Genomic DNA, 22,337 nt, shown 5'->3' on the forward strand with positions numbered 1-22,337 from the left:
TTTTATGTTTTTTATACTTATAGGTCCATGAAGACCTTTATCAATTAAAGGAGAAATTAACAAACTTCCCACTTGAGGAAAAAGGAGAGACTTTAGACATTCAGAATCTTGAGACAGCAATCAAAAGAACTGAAATGGGGTTAAAAGTAAGTAGAGATTTAGATATTAAATAAAATACAGGAAGAAGACAAAGATTCTTCTAGAAGAAAAGAATTGTGGTTCTCACAGGACCCTGTGTAATCCTGTAACAGAGGTGGACTTAGGTTCACCTCTCATTCTGTTCCTTTTTTTTTTTTCATGATGATGATTATTAACTGATTGATTTACATACTGAAACAATCCACAAAGAATTTAAAATATTGATAATGTAAGATTACACAGTGATAACCCCCAAAATATGGTTTGATAAAAAGAATTTAGAATTTAAAAAATAATCACTGTTAGTCCAACAAAATACCTGACCAAAAAGGATTCATACCAATACATTGCAGCGCGTTTCTATCAGATTCACTGGGACTCTAAAAAATAAGAGGACTTTTCCCAAATAGCTCAAATGTTTTGAGATTAGTCATTTTTGTGATATTGTAATCCAGTGGGTAAAACTGAAGAAATATACTCGTTTCAGAACAGAGAAATAAAGTAGATAGGGACTTCATCATTGTAGATGGATCTAAGGGCTGAGGAGAATCCAATCTTCAGACCAGGATAATTTTCATTTATAAAACAAGGATATATTAACACATGGGTCCAAATAAGGTACATCTCCATCTTCTAGATCTCTGTCATTGTCTCTGCTCTTGCTTCAGACTTTCACTCTACCATGTTCTCAGCTTCGTTGCTCAGCTCCTGAGGCTGTGAGGGAGGTAGTATACTTTGTAACCTCACCAGACTAGCACATCATTGTCCTGTATCACCTGATGGTGAGAGGGCCGGGCCCAGTTGGAGTCTTTGGCTTGGCCATTTTAAATAATCTGATACCTAACGGCCAAATTCTTTACTCAGATGTTTACTTGAATTGCTCATAAGAGAAAGACATTAGTCCATGTCTGAATTGCCTAGTAAATTTACCTGGGTAAGCAATTCACTGACTATTGTGCATAGTTTCATTTGTGAATAGGTCTACAGGTCACTCAAGCTTTGAGTCTCACTTCTTTATTATGCTTTTTGGGGTAGTTAAAGTAATTTGGCCTTGAGATGCCTAATGATACCCTAGGCGTGTAATAACCGCATAGCATGTTGTGTCTTTTGCCTTAACTACACTATTCAGAGTGTTAACCTAATGAAATGGAGTAAATTAGCTGAGTGTCTTAAGTCCACTATAATGGCCTAAACTTGAACTTTTCTGTAACAGATTCACATTGAGAAGTATTTAAATGTTGTAAACCATCATGTGTTAACAACTCCTGTTAATGACGATAACATATATTCTCCTCACACTTCCAAATGGTAAGTAAAGTAGCCATTTTGGGGTCCAAAATAAGTACAATAAAAAAATAACTTTTCTCATTCAGGTGAGATGACTGTAAAGACAAAATTTTCTTGGCTTTGTTCATATCCATTCTACTAATTTCAGTATAGGTTTTGCATAAGAAGTTAATGGCAGAATTTGGACTTTAATAAAGTTTATTCTAGGTTACTTTTATTGAGTTCTAATGCTTGACACCATGACAGTTATTTCTAGGTCCTAGTTTTGGTGTTACTCTTTTTTATTTTTAGTAAAAGCTATCCAAAATTCAACTCCTAAAGGAAATATTTTAATGCAAATCAGTTTTTACACTACTCAGATCACATGGTACTTTCTTTACAATTTTTAGCGTGTCATATGTGCTGTATTGTAAAGATGATTTTGGTATCCAGGGTAAACAAATCAAAAATAGTAAAACTTGCTTGAAATGCTCATTATGTAATACATCCTAAGAGATGGTTTATTAAAATTAGAATTGAGTTAAAGAGAAATGACCTTGCCTCACTTTGGACCTTCTTACTTATAGGCCTCCTGAATTGGAGTGTATGTAGATTAAGGTTTTCTACTAAGCTTAAAAACCCTGTGGCCCTATTTGCATTGTAAACATGTACCAAGCATAAGGGAATAATATCAGACAGTGAGGTCAAGTTTCAGAAACAGTGCACAAGGAAACATGGAAATCTATAGACATAGCCAAGTCCTGCGACTCAGTGTGGGGAGCAGAGCCTTGGGCACACTTTGTGCCTGCCTCCCTTTCCCCGACATGATGTAGTGCCACAGGCATCCATCATCCCCTGGTAAATGCAACCCTTCCCTAGTCTGTCTAGTTTTCAGTCGTTTATATCTTTGATTTCTACATTTGGGAATAAAAATATGACCTGCAAATAGGTTAATATACACAGTCTTTTAAAGGGAAAATAATAAAAAGGATTCTTGGAGAAGAAAATATTGGAGGTTACTTTATCAACTTATATTGACTCTTAGTTTGAAATCAAGAGAGCCTCACAGGGCCAAGTGGGAGGCCTATGTAGACAGCCACGAGGAGATCTGTAGTAGGTGGAGAAAGTGTGTGGCCAAAGGACGGAACATATGAACAGCAAGTAAGCCACAGAATGGAGGGGGTGGAGGAAGTAAACAGGAGAAGAGATATGTCAATGCAAATAATGCATAATCAATCTATAAATCAAAATTTGGAGTGAGTTTATTATGAGCCAGGTCTGAGGACTATAGTCCGGGGTCGGGTGGGGGGGCTTCCTTCCCCAAGGAAGAAAGCACACCCCAAAGAAGTGAGGTGTACAGAGTGGTTATATACCATCTTGGAACAAAAAGCATACATGACATATCATAGGAATATCCCTTTACAACAGTCACAAGATTGCTCTTCTAGTACAGCAGGTCAGTGGTCCCAAGGTGAGCACAGTAGGTCAGTAACTAATCCTTAGTTTCTAGGAAGAGATGCTTATCCTTAAGGAAATGCCAATATGGGGGGAAGCTGCATCCCTATCTTTAAGGGCATCATTCTTATCTTTGGGACATTGTAAATGTCTAAAGCAGACGTACAATGCATGCTCAACAGGCCACATCAGACCCTTTTGAAAAAACAAGGTCAGGGCAAATTAGTTTTAAACCAAATGGCTTCCTCATATACTCCAGTATATCCTATTGCTTTTCATTTATTTATCAGATGTCTGTCACCAACTCTAATGAAAGTTCTCCTGTCCTGTCTCCAGCTTTCTCTGTGTCCTCTCATCTAGACAAGGAATAGAGAATCTGGGCTGTAGATTTGCAGGTTATGATAGCAGAAAAGAGCAAACCAGGTAGTAATTGCAGCTACAGAGAACCAAACAAAGGTTCTGGCAGAGACTTTTTCTTGCACAGTTCTCCTTTGCCAAGGAGCGTCCTTGCCCCTTATTAGGGTCTGGAAGAGTGAAGGAAGATGTTAATTGGGGCATGGAGCTGGCTCCTAGAAGTGGTCCTTGGATCCTTTCTTTCCTAATCAATACAATAATATAATTAGCGGCCCTTCTATCAGGAAGATGGAAGCCTGGCAAGTTTGTATGAGCCCCACAGGCCTGGGGGAGCATCTCAGTCATAGCTGTGGCTGTGTGGTGCTAAAGCGGCATGCAATTTGAAAATGCAATGGGATGAGCCAAGGTCAAAAACTGGAGAAAAGTCCAAACTGGGTTTTCAAAGTAAAGAGGCCTGAGGCAGGCCCTGGGAGTCCAAGTGTGAGTCACAAGGAGTGGCTCAGGGAGGAAGAGAAGCAGCAGCGGTAGATGGAAGTGGAAAACAGGAGACCCAGGAGATCAGGGACTGTTGCCTGTGACTGACGTGCTCCCGGGTAGATAGTCACACCTGGTTCTGCACTTGCAGGGATGTCCCAAGAGACTGTCATATCATGTCACGTCAACAGACTTAACTTCCGAGTCTGCTGTGGCCTGCTGGGAGATTATATGCAAAGCAAGTTGCAGAACCCAAAATTCCTTCAGGTTTTCACGCCTGGGAGCGGGACTGGCCAATTCATTGAATTTTTCTTCTGAGGTTCCATGACAAAGTCCTTAATACCCAAGTAGGAAGGTCTTTTTTCATTACCCACGGCACCGCTCAACCTGAAGAACAGGTTGCTTAGTCTCAACATTGATGGGGAGGTCTGAGGGGAGACTTAACTTCATGAAAGTTTCAAGCTGGGACAGAAGCTGGACCTTGCCTTTTATCCCACGTGGCCATCAGTCAAAGAATTCAGGCATGCACCCATAATATGTGTATAATTTATTTATTTACAAATTATCTACTTATTATCATATAGAGTGAATACATTATAAAATACAACATAGAAATTTTTACATAATGAAATAAACATTTTAAAATATTTGTTTTACTTTATGAACAGCACCGAACTACTTTCTCTTGCTAAAAAAGGTTATTAATTATAATGTTCTTGTTGCTTGATCTTGTTAATCATGATGGCTTTATAGTGGCTGTAGCTAATATCCCCAAACACACTCTACACCTAGCTGAGATTCAGCACTGATGCTGGTTAGATATAAGTCTGTATTTCAGTTAGTCTTCTGGATAATTTTCAAGTTTAGGGGGATTTTGGAGGCTTTTCGTAAGTTCAATTGGATTATCATCATTTCTAGTTTCTAATGTCACAAAGGAAAAAAACCTCATGCTAAGAGTAAAGGCATCAGTTTTGCCATTTTCTTGTTTTTCACTGATGTTGTTATCATTTTCTTCCAAATACAGTGTGGTTTTTGCAGGAATCTTTCTAAGACATCTGTCCACTTTTTCAGGCTTAGTTTAGTTAAAACTAGATAATATAGTCCATAAACTCACTGCATGAGTAAACTGCAGTACATTCTAACGCTCTGAAAGCGTATGTGTGAATGCTGGCCCCACTGTCCATGTCTTTGTGGTTTGGAGCTTTCACTGTCAGGAGGTCTCCAGAACTGCAGGTGACATGACCACATGAGGGACCCAGTGACAAGCTGAATATTAAATAGTAGTACAAAGTAATTTCTTTATTTATTTTATGTATTTCTTATTTTATGTAAATAGAAATTCTTCTACTCTCTTCACACCACCAATGGCATTATCTTATGTATCACCTGAGATGTGTGCACCCTATTTGAGAGACCACAGGTCCAGAATGATGGTTCTTAATTTTGACTTGCAGTCCTCTTTCACTGGCTCCCAGATGGGGTCCTGGAATCTGCATTTTAACAAACACCCTTGATATTCCTAATACCAAGAGAATTTGTGCTTGGAATCCCTGGAACAAGCATGACTCCCTGGAATCAGTATTCTTTGGCCACATAGAAGGCCTGCCTCTATATGATCAAGAGCCTGGTCTTAGAAATTCTGCTACCCCATTGCTGTGAAGGGTTGGAGTAAGCCTGTTCTGCTAGGATTGAGTCAGGAATGGGACCTGGCAGTCAGGCTGGTAGGACTGCCAATGTCTGCTTAAACTGTGAGTCTGAGGGAGTATCAGAGGCCAAAAGTCCAGGACAGGACTCCTTCTGAGAGGGGTGGCGGATAATAAGGACCGTAGATCTCTGTTGCTCCTTTGACAGCACAGCATGGTTCCTATGAGTAACTGAGAATCAACATCGTGCATATATATGGGGCTTCATTCTATCTATGGAAACCCCGGAAATTGGGAAAGTTCATTCCAAATGACCGCTATCCCTGTATATACCTTGAAAAATGACTTCGAACAGATATACATAATCATCATCCTCATTATCATCATTTCATCATCGTTGTCAATATTTTCACAACAATTGACAGTTTGCAAAGGGCTTTTTTTAAACCTATGAGGTGGATATTGACCCTTTCCTTCTAAAGATGTGCAAAATGAGGGTCATACCAGTCTCAGGTCACACAGGTGGTCAATGGTGACGCCCAGATTCAAGTCCCGTCAAATGTCTGCAATCTAACACTCTTTTCCTACTCCATTGCTGCCTGAAAACCAGGAAGCCCAATTTTTACAAAAAATGGTTTTCCTTTTTAGCAAGTATTGCTCGAGGGAAAATCTGGTAGTTTTGTCTAGTAGAGACAAAAACCAGTAGGTACACAAAGTAATGATAATGGATGCCAGCAAATGCAAGATTTTCCTAGGAGTCATTCAGAAAACAATGATAGGGACATTATCAGAAGTGTTATGCTTTCTCCAAAGAGCTCAACGAGCTTTGGTATCGTTTTCAAAATAGGTGTCACTATTATCCCCCTTTGGCAAGGATTCTTCTTCTATATCAAAGTATGGTTCTTCCTCTTACCCTTACTGTCTTTCGCAGAACTTATTGTTTGTGATATCTGCTCACACTCTTCTTAACGACCAAGCTTTGCTTATTTGACACTAGGAGGGTGACTGCCATCTGCACCAACACTATCAGAACTGCACAGGAATCTTCATTTTATATTCTGTTGTGCTAGTGCTTGAGGGGGAAAAACAAACAAGAATAAAGCAAATAAACAATAGTGAGAAACAGTGAGAGGGAAAGAAGAGGTTTCTGTTAAATGGTGAGAGTAGATTAGAAGGCACATTTTCACTCAGTTATTGAAGCACCTTGGAGCCAATCTACTCCGGGTTGTTACAAAGCAGTACACAAATCCCACTTATATGGAATACGACGACATTCTAGTCACAGAGAGAGATGAAGCACAGGTAACAAAATGTTAACACTTGGTCATCTAGGTGAAGAGTATTTGGATGCTCGCTGTTCTTTCGATTTTTCTGTGGGTTTGAAATTTTTTAAACGAAAAATAAATTTTTAAAAAGCATCATAAAATAAAAAATAACCAACTGGAAAAACATTTGCAACACATATGACACAAAAATTGCTAATATTCTTAAGTATGAAGAGCTCTTGCCAATAAAAAAAAAAATGACGTAGAAAAAAGGACATCAACAGGCTACTCACAGAGATAGAAATGCAAATAACCGGTAAAAATGAGAAAAATGTTAATCTCACTGGTAAGCCAGAGAAATGCAAATTAAACAACATATGACTATTTTTTCTTTACAAATTAGCAAAACATCATTTAAACCACCCTAATACTCAGTGCTAATGAGGAGCAGCAGAATGGGTATACTTTTATACTAATGGTGGAGGTGTAAATTGGCACAAAGTTCTTTTTTGTGTGTGTGTGAGGAAGATCAGCCCTCAGCTAACATCCAATGCCAATCCTCCTCTTTTTTTTTTTTTGCTGAGGAAGACTGGCCCTGGGCTAACATCCGTGCCTATCTTCCTCTACTTTACATGGGCAGCCGCCACAGCATGACTTGACAAGCGATGCGTCTGTGCGCACCTGGGGTCCGAACCAGCGAACCCCGGGCCACTGCAGCAGAGCGCGTGCACTTAACCCCTTGTGCCACAGGACCGGCCCCCTGGCACAAAGTTCTTAAAGGTAATTTTTCAACATATGTGAGAAGATTTTAAAAATTATTATTTTTTAATTTAGTAGTGGCACCACTAAGAATTTATCCTAGGAAATAAGGAGAGATATGCATGAATTTTTGTATAAGTTTGTTCATTTCAGCATTATATATAATAGCACTGAATTTGGAAATACCTTAAATGTTAACTATAAAAGAATGATTAAATCCATAACACATCTATGTGTATACAGCTATTAAAACTGATATTGTCCAAGAAATTTTAATGATGTGGAAAAATTCTCACAGTATATGTTGGGGGAAAAAGCAGGATACAACATTTTATTTCAATTAAAATTCACTTCTAAATACATAATCCACAGAGGTAAAAGGAGTCATAAGAAATATACTAAGAGAGTTTACTTCTAGGAGGATGGCGTAGACATAATCTCCCCTATTCCTTCTGCCAAGTACAACTAAAAGCCCTGGACATATATATAAAACAAACTTAAGAAGACTTTGAAAGATAGAGAGAAGGAGATAGACCAGTTAGGGACCTTGGGACACAAGGAAGGTGATGGGATGAGGTCCCCGCATTTTCTTTTTGCCTCATATATCTCATATCTGACCTATATCATTTTTCTTCTCTCTGAAAAACTTCTTTTAACATTTCTTGCAAGACAAGTCTCTGGTGACAAATTCCCTTGGTTTTTGTTTGTCTGAGGACATCTTTATTTCCTCTTCACTTGATAATTTTGCTGGATACAGAATTCCCGGTTGATGGGATTTTTCATACCACACTTCAGATATTTCACTCCAATCTCTTCTTGCTTACGTGGTTTATAAAAGAGAAGTCTGACATAATTCTTATCCTTGTTCTTCTATAGGTAAGGTGTTTTTCTCCCTGTCTTCTTTCAAGATTTTCTCTTTGTCTTTGGTTTTCCGTAGTTTGAATATGATATGCCTAGGTATAGTTTTTTTGGCATTTATCCTGCTTGGTATTCTCTGAACTTCCTGGATCTCTGGTTTCGTGTCTGTCATTAATTTTGGAAAATTCTCAGTCATTATTACTCAAATATTTCTTCTGCTCATTTCTCTCTCTTTCTTCTTTTTCTGATATTCTCATTATTTGCATGTTACACCTTTTGTAATTGTCCCACAGTTCTTGGATATTCTGTTCTGTTTTGTTCATTCTTTTTTCTCTTTGCATTTCAGTTTTGGAGTTTATATTGACATTCTTCAAGCTCACTGATTCTTTGGCTGTGTCCAGTCTACTGATAAGCCCATTAAAGGCATTCTTTATTTCTTACAGTGTGCTATTATTTCTAGCATTTCCTTTTTATTCTTTCTTAGAGTTTCAATCTCTGCTCACATTACCCATCTGTTCTAGCATGTTGTCCACTTTGTCCATTGGAGGCCTTAGCATATTAATCATAGTTATTTTAAATTTCTGGTCTGATAATTCCAAAGTCTCTGTTATATCCGAATGTGATTCTGATGCTTGCTTTGTCTCTTTAGACTGTTTTTTTCTTGCCTCTTGGCATGCCTTGTAATTTTTTGTTGAAAGCTGGGCATAATGTATTGGGTAATAGGTACTGAGGTCAATAGGCCTTTAGTGTGAGGTCAGTAGGCCTTTATCTGGCTAGGAGTTAAGCTGTGTTTACTGTTTGTGGTAACTCTAGGTGTCTGAGGCTCCAATTTCCTCCACTGTCTTTGTTTTTGTCTCCTCTGTTGTCTTTGGGTTCCCTGGAAACTCCTTCTTAAGCAGAGCCTGAACTGAGCCATGCTTTCACCTGTAATCCTCTGTTATACACAGGCTCTGCAGATGTAGTGGTAAGGTGTATGTTGGGGGAAGCATTTAATAATGCTACGACTAGGTCTCAGTGTTTCAGTGAGTCTGGGCTCCTGGACTGTTACCTTCACAAATTTTTCTCAGCATTTTCCCCCCTTAGGTGAGACAGGAAGTCTAGTTCACTAATTGCCCTTCTTCAGGTCAGATAAGGCTTTGGCAAAATAGTTTTCCTTAAAGCTGGCCTTCATTACAGAGAACAGAACAAAGAACAGAACTCTCTGGGAGTATTTTAAAATGGTTTCTTTCCCCTTCCCCATGTGTGAAGCAGGAGGGGATTTTTCTCTGATCTTCATAGTGAGAAGATGGTGGGCTCCTGGAGGTAAAACTCAGGAAAGTATGGGGCTCCCTAAGACTTAGCCCCTCAGAGTTTTTAACTCTCAGGCTAATCCACACAGAGCTTCCAGCGATTTGTCGATTAGAGTTTGTGTTCTTGCCAGGACCAGCTCCAGCAGCAGGCTCTGCTCGGGCTTTATCCGCCTCTCTCTCCAGCTTTCCCTCCAGCAGTTTTCCCTGGGATTTCAATTCTCTGGTGGATCTAAGAAGAGATGGTTTGGGTTTGTTCAGCTTTTTCTTGTTGTGAGGGTGGGAGTGATAACTTCCAGGTTCTTTACATGTTGGAATGAAACCAGAAGTCCATAAGTTGCTTTTTAATGAAACTTTTACAAAAATGGGCATCACAGTAGAATCAAGAGATTGAGTCTTTGGTGGCTAGGTTTTATTGATCTTAGTTACGCTGACCATTTTAAAGAACTGGAACCTGCTTGCAAATTAAAATTTTTAAGACATACGTTGCACACATATGCTCATTCTTACAACTTTGTTTTATTTTGCGTTGCTCTCCCATGGAACTGCCCACTGCTTAATAAGGAAGACTTTTAACCACCTTTGATCCCTAAGTCTTTGCAATTATATAAAATAGCAGAGGTTTAAAGAATGTAAGTATGAACTGCTTAGGGACAAGCATTTTGAATGTATTTAACATTGGCTATCCTGTGATTCGTTTTTATTAAACAAAATACAACATATTGTATTTTTCTTTACCAAGAAATATTTTACTGTAGTAATTCTGTCAGTTGTGAGTCATTTAAACTTAGCCAGAGATAGAGCTTTTTATTCATGCTATAATGGTCATTATCAGACTTGAAGTTCTTACACTTAATAAATAACTGAAGTTTTTAGTGGTAAAAATGCTAAAGATTGGTCTAATTTATTATAATTACCAATAGGATATTTCCTATAAAATGTGATTTAACTAAAACACATTGTTTTTAAATTACAATTTGTGAAGCATTTAAGATGGCAAATTTGATTTTAAATTCTATCTTTTTTTCATTTAGGTTGCTTCCAGCTGTAATTGATCAGAAATTATTTATTTTCCCTCTAGAATCTGAGGGTAAACTTTGGCAAGCCCAAAGACAACACAGTACATTTCCACATGCCTTTCCAAGAATAAAGGTAGGAATAGAGAAATCCATAAAAACAGAATGTGGATTAGTGCTTGCCAGAGGCTGGGAGGAGGGGAGATGAGAAGTGACTTCTAATGGGTATCAAGTTTCTTTTGGGAATGATGAAAACATTCTGGAATTAGTTAGCGGTGGTGGCTGCACAACTCTGTGAATCTACTAAACACCATTGAATTGTACCATTTAAAAGAGTGAATTTTAAGGTATACAAATTATATCTCAATAAAGCTGTTTAAAAAAAATGTTTTTTAAGATTAAAAGTAGAAAATTTGCTTTGTGTTCTAAATGAGAAAACATGTCATTGTTGTTTTGGGTATGTTCATGGTATTGTTACCAGATACATACCTAGGTTCTTTACCCGCCACACAAGAGGGCCAAATAAAACTGGAAAGCCAGGCTTATGGCAAGGAAGGAGTTTTTATTTCGAGTGATGTCAGCTGGGAGACGAGAGCTCTCAAATTTGTCCCGTCTCCCTGAAAGTTGGGAGGCAAGGGGTTTTAAAGGTTATGAGGAATGTGGCTGCTTGTAGGGAGGAGGAGCCTGTGGCCTTGTTGGTCAGCTCTTTCCCACCAGCCTGCGTTTGGCCTTGTGAGGCTGCTGGCAGGGCGGAGGATGGCGAGATGAGGGAATCGCAGGTGGGTGTCCTTCAACCATCTCCGTCTCCCTGGTGGATGGTGGATTCTGGCACCAGAAAGCCAAGGAGTTGAGGTCTGAGAAGCTTTAGCTTCTTGGTATCAGTTTCCCTGTAACAAACCTCAAGAACTGGTAATTAGCTAAAAACATCACTGTGAGCCCAGCTTGAGGCCACCTGGGCTTTTAACAAGTTGTAAAACAACCAATATCTACATGTGAATGTAACTTAGAGAAACAGGGAAAGAGGATGAGTGCCTTTGGCTTTAACTTCATATATGCTGGGTTTAATATAGGGGAACTGATATCAGGGCCGGTATCAGTATGGTCAATTTCTGTGACAAAAAGAGCTTTCTCCAGAAAGCGAAATAAATCAAAACAGAATGCCTTCAAATTTTTTAACAGATCCCTAGAGGGAGAGTTTCCAGGTGGCAAGGAATAGAGCTCAAGAGGTTTCTGACTTTGTCTCCGTTGAGTATTTCTTCAATTTAAGTCCCGTCCCCTCCAGGACTCCCCCAAAGTAATAGTAGCCCACCTCTTTGGGGTACCAGGTACTGTTATTAGTGCTTTGGGAGTACTAACTTGTTTAACCTCCAGAACAATCCTATAATGAGGTGTTATTATTATCTTAATTTTATTGATGAAGAAACCAAGGTACAGAAATGTTAAATAAATTGCCCAAGACAACACAGCTAGTAAGTGTCAGAGCCAAGATTATGAACCCAGAAATGTAGGGATCCAGAGCTGTGCTCTTAACCCCTCTAGTACCCTTTTTACATAACAGCTTTATTGAGATATAATTTATATACCATAAAATTCACCCTTTTCAAGTGTTCAAATCAATGGTTTTTAGTATATTCGCCGAGTTGTGCAGCCAACACATGGTACTCTCTTTACAGTTGTTTGTATTAGCCTATATTTTTCCTTCATCACACTTGCAACAATTTGTAATTAGATATTGAGTTGTATGATTTCTTTAAAAAATATCTGTCTGCCCACTGAATTATAAGCTTAATGAGGGGAGCATCCATGTCAGTTTGTTCATTGCTATATAATGATGGGGGACTCTCAATAAGCATTTGTTGAATGAATAAATGAAACCACTACAGTGACCTCTAAGGGTGTGCTCATCCCCATGTAAAGTATCAGTCCAGGCTGCTCTACACTCCCAAAGCAGCCCACTCCTCCCTTTGTCACTGCTCTTGTTACCCTGGGTTCGTTCAGCCACTGTCTGTGGGGCACTTACTGTGTGCCAAGGCCTGTTAGAGGCGGACTGGGATGAGCAGTTCAGAGCAGGTCCCTGCCCTCATAGAACTTATGTGCTAGTGAGGGGAGACAGGCCATCGATAAGAAAATACCAGATGATAATAAAGGCTTTGATGAAAGTAAAAGAGAGTGCTGTGATAAAGGGAGCTTAAACTTCTTATCTTACTTACTATTAAGTATCTGCTTCAGTTAAATTTTTATTATTTTGCCAAGAATCTCAGGAGGGCCACTGGTGGTCCACAAGTGGAAGATTGGAGATCTCTAGTTTATAAGGACAATGAAATAAAATATTTGAAATCAGGACTGTTGTAGAATGTATAGTTGCAATTATTATTCCAGAAAAAAATAAAACTGTGGCCAGGAATTTATTTTCCCAAAAGAGTTTTGACTCCTGGCAATGATTATAAAGATAAGGAATCTTACGTGCTGAGTGTAACCCTGTGTTCTTTTAAATGCTGTGAGCGTGGGTGAGCTTCATTTAGAAAGGGGCATGGACTATTTCCCATCCTGACGTTACCTCCAGGGCCTGGATCCCTATCGATGTTTTATTCCTAGTATCAGTGACATATGCTTAAAAATGCATAACCACTGACACAAAAGATAGCCCTCATTTTGCCTTGTAAAGTCAATGACAAACAGTGCTGTTTTGCCAGCTGTTATGCAAGCCTGCTACACCAACTTAGAAGCTTATATTATTAAGTAGTTGTGAAATCCAACTGAGATATTACCACCTCTAACTGCCCACTGCCGACATTTTAAACTAGGTAAACCCCAGTTTCTCCTTTAAGCTCTTTCTCCAAAGTGGATAGCTGTTTTTGGAATTCCATTTCACACCAAAAAACTTAAACAACAAACAGTTAGGAGTTGCTCCCCGTTATAATTAAGAATCATAATTAAGACTTGTTTATTAATCTTCTTTTACATTTGAAAAGGTCATGTTCTGATGGTTTTTCTTTATAGGATGTCTTAGCTCGGAATCAGCACCAGCCCAACCCCTCCTTGAGGCATCTTGGGCTATAGGTACACATGGTCTTCATAACAGTCAAGGAAAGGGTTTGAAATAAAAACAACAAAAGATAAGAAGGAGGGAAGAAGAGAAGGAGAAAAAGTTTATAGGCCAAGAGAGTATTTGATTTTCTTGTTGTATCTGGCAAGCTAAGTCTGAAGGCAATTTCAAAATAGAAATTCCTAAACTGTTTAGTTCAAAGGACATGCTTACATACCTGATACATGGTATGTCTGTGGAGCAGCAAACCCATCTCATTGCTTGAGAGTTATTTCCTATATTAAGGCCATAAAATGGATGCTTTGTCAATCAGACACAAAGAAACATATTGTGATCTAAGATGATGCAGCAATGTATAACATCTGTGTCTATGATGGGAATCTTTAATTTTGTGAATTTGGATCTAATTGAGAATGATTTTCAAAATAAATTTTTGCAGATTTTGACATTATGAGGAATAATGTGGTGAAAGATCAAAGAAGGAAAAAGTCAGGGCAAGTAAGGGAGCTTCACTGATTTTCACTGTGAGTTGTACCTCACTTGACATTGGGCAGAAAATTTACTGATAAGACGGCAGTTGGATTTTACAGAATATAGTGGAGGGAAGAGGATGCCCACAAAAAGCTAACCACTGTGAGCTCTGTCTTCTCATTGGAACATAAGCTCCATGAGAGCAGAGACTTTTTAAAAATATTTTTTCCTTTTCTATGGCTTTTTAAAAACCTTTTATCATGCAAATATTTAAAAAAATAAATATAGTATGTGAATAACCATTTCTCCGTCACCTAGCTTTAACAGTTGTTAACCTTTACCATTTTTGCTTTATCTATTTTTTATTGAAGTGTTTTAAAATATAGACCTAATGACGTTTCACCTTTTAATGCTTTCACATGCATCTTTAAAAATGAACATATTCCTACTTACCTACAATACCATTATCAGGCCTTAAAAAATTAACAATAATTCTTGAATATAGTGAATATCCAGCTCATACTCAGATTTCTCAGTTATCCCCCAAATGGCTTTTACTGATCTTTTATCCAAACCTGGATCTGCTAAGATTTATCCATTGCATTTGATGATTTTATTGCTTAAGTCTCTATTAATCTAAAGCAGAGGGACTCTGTTTCGTTCATTGCTGTCACCAGTGCCTAGACAGCACCCAGCCTGGAGTAGACTCTCAACAGATGACCACATATGGTTAGAAGTATGGATTCACATCCTGGCTCCACCACTTACTACCACTACCTTGGCAAGTCACTTAACCTCTCTTGCCTCAGCTCCTCATCTACAAAGTGGACATCATGATAATACCTATCTCATAGAGCTTTGTAAGGATAAATGAGTTAACATACGTAAATGTTTGTAACAGTGCCCCATACATGGTGAGTGCTATATAAGTGTTAATTCTTTATTATTTGTTGATGAATACTGGTCAACCTCAATTATGTACCTAGTATGTGCCAGCCAGTATTTTAGGCATCAGCCAAACTTCTCTGCTCTCATGGAGCTCACATTCTAGTTGGGGTAGGGTAGGCATTAGGAAAACAAAAAGTGGTTTGAGAAGTAAATGTATCGGATGTAAGTTGGTGAGAGAAAAGTTGGGGAAGGAACATAGGGGTGTTGAGATGGTCTCCTTTGTAAGGTGACACTTGAGCAGAAATCTGATGGACGTGAGGGAGTAGGTCATTTGGCTATTTGAAGGAAGAGCATTCTGGGCATAGGAAACAGAATATGTAAAGACTGAGTTAGGAGAGTGAACAGCAAGGAAGCTGGAGAGGGATGTGCAAGGGGGAGAGAAGTAGGAAAAGGAGGAGGGGCAGATCTTGTAGACCATTGTGAGGACTGCGGGTACTACTGTGAGTGAGATGAGACGCATCGGAGGCTTTTCAGCAGAGGACATATCTGATCTGATTTGCAATTTGAAAGGTTTGCTCTGGCTGCCGTGTTGAGAATATGATGTAGAAGGGCAGGGCAGAAGTGGGGAGACAATTTAGGAGGCTGCGTTAGGCATGATGATGAAATCATCTCTCATCCTCACAGCATTTTCAGGGAAGAAATTATTGTCATCCCCATTTTACAGATGAGGAAACTGAGGCTGAGAGATGTTAGTAATTTAAAGCTAAGAAATGGGAGAACTGGGATTCAAACTCAGGTCTATTTGACCTCAAAGTCTTGGCTTTTCCTCACCACTGGTAAAAATACAAAAACCTGAGCTGCCTTCCTATATTTGCCCCAGGGAAATTTACAACTCAAGGAAAAAAGCAGCAGAATAAATTCCTGATTTTGTCCACAAATGGCCCTAACTATCCTCAGAATTTTCCTCTGATATGTCCCTCTAAACTTTCCCAAAGAAACTTCTCATGTGATGCTCCTAATAAAGGTGACCTTTTTACTTTCTGATTTTTTACAGTAATATTAATGTGGCAATTATGAAGGCACATTAGAATTATGTATAATACATTATGATATTCTATCATATGTAATTCTGTTCTACTGTAATCGATTACCATTCAATTGGTTTACATATACACTTCAAAGAGGTTTATATTTTACAGTGTACATAAGTTATACCTAATGGAACAGATGATTAGGCATGGTATTTGGGGTTATTTCTATTAAAAATGGGCATTAACAATAGGTCCTTAGGACTATAGCTTCTAAAACATTGTTTCTGTGAGAAGATCAAATAGCTACATATTTTTGACTCCTAGAACCTTTTGCAGAAATGTAAGGTACTTACTAAAACTGCAAAGACTACTTGAATTTTATTATATGGTGTTCCAGGGTTTAGTAACATTTCAGAGGTGGCATCCCAGATTTCTCATGCTTTTTCTCGCTGGCTCACCACGCAACGCTAACTTCTGGGCATGCAGGAGCACCATCATTCTCTGGCCACCAACTCGTGAGAGTAATTGTAGCAAAGGCAGGGAGGCCACGGAGTCAGCAATTGGCCATGCGCCATGAAATTGGACAGAATGTCACCTCGGCACACTGCTATAAGTTGATGGTTGTGTCACTGTGGCATACTGTAAGAATAACACAAATACAGTGAAACTAAAAATGCCTTTCATCACTGGTGTGCTATTTCATTTCCTCAAATATTTTAATTTTAATGCTACCACGCGCTAGGTGCTGGAGATGCAAATCTCAGTGCTGTGGGAGCTCACAGTCTATAGGCGGGCTTTCTGCAGACAGTGTGGGGAGGGCTTTAATAGCGGTTTGAAAAAGAGGGTCTGGCGGGGCTAGCAGGGTATGCCTAAGGCCTGGGCTTTGTGTAACCAGTAAGTGCATCATCTCTAAAATATGTTCCAAACCCCGCGGTCTCTGACCTCCACGTCCTAGTCTGCCAGCTCACATAGTGTGTTCTTCCAACAATTCTTCAACACTACAAGGACCTTCAACACACTGACCTCTCTTTATTTCACTATTTATCATTTTGTCTCTTGTCCTGTTCCCCCTTAGCTAGATTAGATTACATAATTGTGGTAGAAATCATTAGTTCCCTGCCCAATATCCATTCCCCCATCTGCATTACTAAGAGAACTGTGACTTTGTTCAGGATGTCATCACTCCATGAGGAATAAGATTCCTCATTTCTGAGCCTTCCTTGCAGCTAAGTGTCACCATGTGTCCCAGTTCTGTGCAGTGAGTACTGAACAGCAGTCTACTGGGGCTTGGTTCTAGGGAATGTTTTGCTTTCATGATAAAAGGGGATAGTCACAACTGGCATGTTCCTTCTCCCCTTTCCCCTTTCTTTCTGCCTCGAACGCAGACATGACGTCTGGAGCTGCAGCAACCATCCTGCAACCACAAAGTGACAAGCATAAGGACAAAAGGCAACACTCTGAGAACAGTAGAACAGAATGAGGGAAAGGAACTGAGCCCTAATGACTTTTTTGAGCAGCCCATTTTTAGCTAGAATTATGGCTGCCCAATATAAAGGCTACATTTCCCAGCTTCCTTTGCAGTTGGTCATAGCTATATGACCAAGTACTCGCTAATGAAATGAAAGGGGAGGTATTGTGGGAAGTTTTCTGGAAACTTCCTTAAAGATAGCTGGCTTGTGCCCTCTGACCCTTTTCTTCTCCTTCCTCTATTCTGCTGCCTGGAATGAGGCTGTGATAGCTGGAATTCTAGCAGCTATCTTAGGCCAGGAGAAGGAGGCCCATACATTAGGGATAGCAGAGTATGAAGCTAGAAGGAGCCTGGTTCCTAGCAACTTCATGGTCTTTCAAACCAACCCTGAACAGCGTATCTCTGGATTTCATATACATGAGTGGAATTATTTAAGCTTATTTAAGCTATATTCTTCCAGTTTTCAGTCACATACAGACAACCTTAGTCCTAACCTTCCCATTACCAAATTCATCAATTTTTCTATGTCTGGATTTACATTTTATGTCATGTCCCTTGTCATAATGGAAGAAGTGTCCCTTCCCATATTAAGATGAGTCTCTTATGAAGGCCTTAGCTTTTGCAGTTATCCCCTCTCATTAATCATCAATTTCTCACTCTTCAATCATTCTCAGATTTTTGCATGACTAGCTCAGTTTTTTCACTCAGGTCTCAGTATAATTGTCATCTCCTCAGAAAGGCTGTCCTTGACTGCCATATCAAAGGTAGCCTCCCATTACTCTCTATCCCATTATCCTAGTGTATTTTATTTAGAGCACTTATGGCAATCTGAAATTAATTGTATATCTGTTTATGTGGCTATTATCTGATTCCTTAGATTCCTTCAAGAATGTAAGATCCATGTGGGCAGGAACTTTATTTTTCTTGTTCACCAATACCTAGTAGACTCTCAGTAAATGTTTGAATGAATGAATGATTGAACTTTGGGGGAGTAGAAAAGGAGAGATGGAGATTAGGGGAGGCCTCCCAGAGGGGGTTGCACCTGTTCTGAGTTCAAGTTTGAGTAAAAGTGTCCAGAAGACACTGAAGAGGGGAGAAGAGGCCATTCCCAGAAGAGGGAAGGGCATGCTCACTGGCAGAGATGGAGAGAACATGTTGTATGTGGAGACTGGCTGGCCATTCAGCGTGAATAGAGCACAGAGCAGTCACAAGGGAATGGCTGGAGACAGATCCAGAAAGTAGGAAGGGGTCAGATCATGCCACCCTATGGGAAACTACTGGAAGACTTTAAAGAGGTGAGAGACATATTTTGATTAGTGACCAGAGGTTCAGTTATCCTGGAGGTCACGCAGAGGATGGGTTGGAGGTAAGGAGACCCATCTTATGGGCCATTACAGAGGTCTATGTAATCATAAGTGATGGCACGGACCAAAGCAGTGCCTGTGGGGATTAGAGAGAGACTAAAGGATCTGGTGGACAGATAGGAAGTTGAATCAAGAGTGTATCATACTTAACGGAGAAAAACTGAAAGCCATTCCTCCGACAACAGGAACAAGACAAGGGTGCCCACTCTCATCACTCCTATTCAACATAGTACTAGAAGTTTTGGCCAGAGCAATTAGGCAAGAAAAACAAATAACAGAGATCCAAATTGGAAAAGAAGAAGTAAAACTCTCACTGTTTGTGGATGACATGATTCTACATATAGAAAACCCTAAAGAATCCACCAGAAAACTTTGAGAAATAATCAACAACTACAGTAAAGTTGCAGGATACAAAATCAACATATAAAAATCAGTTGCATTTCTATACACTAATAACGAATCAGCAGAAAGAGAAGTCAAGAATACAATCCCAGGGGCTGGCCCGGTGGCGCAAGTGGTTGGGTGTGCGTGCTCCGCTGTGGCAGCCCGGAGTTCGCCGGTTAGGATCCTGGGCACACACCAACGCACCACTTGGTAAGCCATGCTTTGGCGGCGTCCCATATAAAGTGGAGGAAGATGGGCATGGATGTTAGCCCAGGGCCAGTCTTTCTCAGCAAAAAGAGGAGGGTTGATAGATGTTAGCCCTGGGCCGACCTTCCTCACAAAGAAAAAAAAAGAATACAATCCCATTTATAATTGCAACAAAAAGAATAAAATATCTAGGAATAAATTTAACCAAGGAGGGGAAAGACCTATACATGGAAAACTATAAGATATTATTGAAAGAAATTGAAGAAAACATAAAGAAGTGGAAAAATATTCTGTACTCATGGATTGGAAGAATAAACATAGTTAAAATGTCCATATTACCTAAAGCAATATACAGATTCAATGCAATCCCAATCAGAATCCCAATGACGTTCTTTACAGAAATGAACAAAGAATCCTAAAATTTATACAGAACAACAAAAGACCCTGAATAGCCAAAGCAATCCTGAGAAAAAAGAACAGAGCTGGAGGTATCACAATCCCTGACTTCAAAATATACTACAAAACTTTAGTAATCAAAACAGCATGGTACTAGCAGAAAAACAGACACACAGATCGATGGAACAAAATTGAGAGTCCAGAAATAAAACCACACATCTACGGACAGCTAATCTTCAACAAAGGAGCCAAGAACATACAATGGAGAAAGGAAAGTTTCTTCAATAAATGGTGTTGGGAAAACTGGACAGTCACATGCAAAAGAATGAAAGTAGACCATTATCTTACACCATACACAAAAATTAACTCAAAATAGATTAAAGACTTGAATGTAAAACCTGAAACCAGGGCCGGCCCCGTGGCTTAGCAGTTAAATGCACGTGCTCCACTACTGGCGGCCTGGGTTCAGATCCTGGGCGTGCACCGACGCACTGCTTCTCCAGCCATGCTGAGGCAGCGTCCCACATACAGCAACTAGAAGGATGTGCAACTATGACATACAACTATCTACTGGGGCTTTGGGGAAAAAAAAAAGGAGGAGGATTGGCAATAGATGTTAGCTCAGAGCCAGTCTGCCTCAGCAAAAAGAGGAGGATTAGCATGAATGTTAGCTCAGGGCTGATCTTCCTCACACATACACACACATACACACAAAATAAATAAATAAAAGATTTAAAAAAAAAAACTTGAAACCATAAAAATCCTAGAAGAAAATATAGGCAGTACACTCTTTGACATCAGTCTTAGCAGTATCTTTTTGAATACGATGTCTACCCAGGCAAGGGAAACAAAAGAAAAAATGAACAAATGAGACTACATGAGACTAAAAATCTTCTGCAAGGCAAAGGAAACCATGAACAAAATGAAAAGACAACCTACCAACCAGGAGAAATATTTGCAAGTTATATATCCAACAAGGGGTTAATTTCCAAAATATATAAAGAACTCATACAACTCAACAGCAGAAAAACAAACAACCTGATCAAAAAAATGGACAGAGGATGATCTGAACAGACATTTTTCCAAAGAAGATATACAGATGGCCAACAGGCACATGAAAAGATGTTCAACATCACTAATTATTAGGGAAATGCAAATCAAAACTACAATGAAATATCACCTGACACCCTTCAGAATGGTTATAATTAACAAGATAAGACATAAATGTTAGAGAGGATGTGGAGAAAAGGGAACCCTCATACATTGCTGGTAGGAATGCAAATTGGTGCAGCCACTATGGAAAACAGTACGGAGATTTCTCAAAAAATTAAAAATAGAAATACCATAGGATCCAGCTATCCCACTACTGGGTGTTTATCCAAAGAACATGAAATCAACAATTCAAAGAGATTTATGCATCCCTATGTTCATCATAGCATTATTCACAATAACCAAGTGCCCATCAACAGATGAATGGATAAAGAAATTGTGGTATATATATATATATATATACACACACACACACACACACACACACAATGGAATACTATTCAGCCACAAAAAATGACAAAATCATGCCATTTGTGACAACATGGATGGACCTTGAGGGTATTATGCTAAGTGAAATAAGCCAGACAGAGAAAGTCAAATACCATATGATTTCACTCATATGTGGAAGATAAATAAACACATGGACAAAGAGATTAGATGAGTGGTTACCAGAGGGGAAGGAAGTGTGAGGAGGGTAAAAGGGGTAAAGGGGCACATATGTATGGTGACAGATAAAATCCAGACTGTTGGTGGTGAACATGATGCAGTCTATATAGAAATTGATATATACTAAGGTACACCTGAAATTTACACAATGTTATAAACCAATATGACCTCAATAAAAAAAAAGTGTATCAACTAATGTGTCTTTATGATGTGGCAGTGTGTCATGAAGGAAAGAGGCCCTGGAGTCAGAGACATAAATCAAATCTTGACTTTCCACTTTTGGGTTGTGCAACTTTGAGAAGTCACTTATCCTCACTGGTAAAGTAGTGATAATATCACATACTCCCTCTTGTCATCTTTAGGACTAAAGCAAATCAGTTGGGTTATGACAACACCCACCTATTATAGTGGTGATGCTCTGATTGTTGATCCCTCCAGCCCTAGCAGGGAAGTCAGAGAGGATATCATAGACTAGCATGGCATGTTAGAGTTGAAATAATAATAAAACAATGAATAATGACATTTTAATTACACTTTAATTTCAAATGTGATTTTTTATTAAGAAAATTTATTTTGGAATAGACACAAAAATAGAATGAAATCCACAGAACCAACACCCAGTTTTAACAGTTACCATAATTTATCATTCTTATTTCATCTATTCTCTCCACTGTTTTTGGTGAAGTCTTTTAAAGCAAATCCCAGGCATCATATCATTTTAGCCTTAAATACTTCAGATAAGGACTTAAAAAGACATGTTATCACACCTAACAAATCCAACAATGTATTAATATTATGTAATTCCCAGTCCATGTTCAGTTTTCCCTGTTTGTCTTAAAATTGTCTTTCTAC

At 39.0% G+C, this 22,337-nt stretch overlaps 1 protein-coding gene across 1 annotated transcript in view; it reads left to right on the forward strand.

The window, feature by feature from the left end:
- Positions 1-22,337, forward strand: part of IQCH (IQ motif containing H) — a 195,093-nt gene that overhangs the window by 7,301 nt on the left and 165,455 nt on the right. The window contains 3 exon segments of the mRNA XM_014780852.2: positions 24-146; positions 1,352-1,446; positions 10,533-10,650. Coding sequence (XP_014636338.2) covers positions 24-146; positions 1,352-1,446; positions 10,533-10,650 — 336 coding nt within the window.

Source organism: Ceratotherium simum, chromosome 3 (genome assembly GCF_057802395.1).
Source record: "Ceratotherium simum simum isolate JZ-2026a chromosome 3, ASM5780239v1, whole genome shotgun sequence".
NCBI lineage: Eukaryota > Metazoa > Chordata > Mammalia > Perissodactyla > Rhinocerotidae > Ceratotherium > Ceratotherium simum.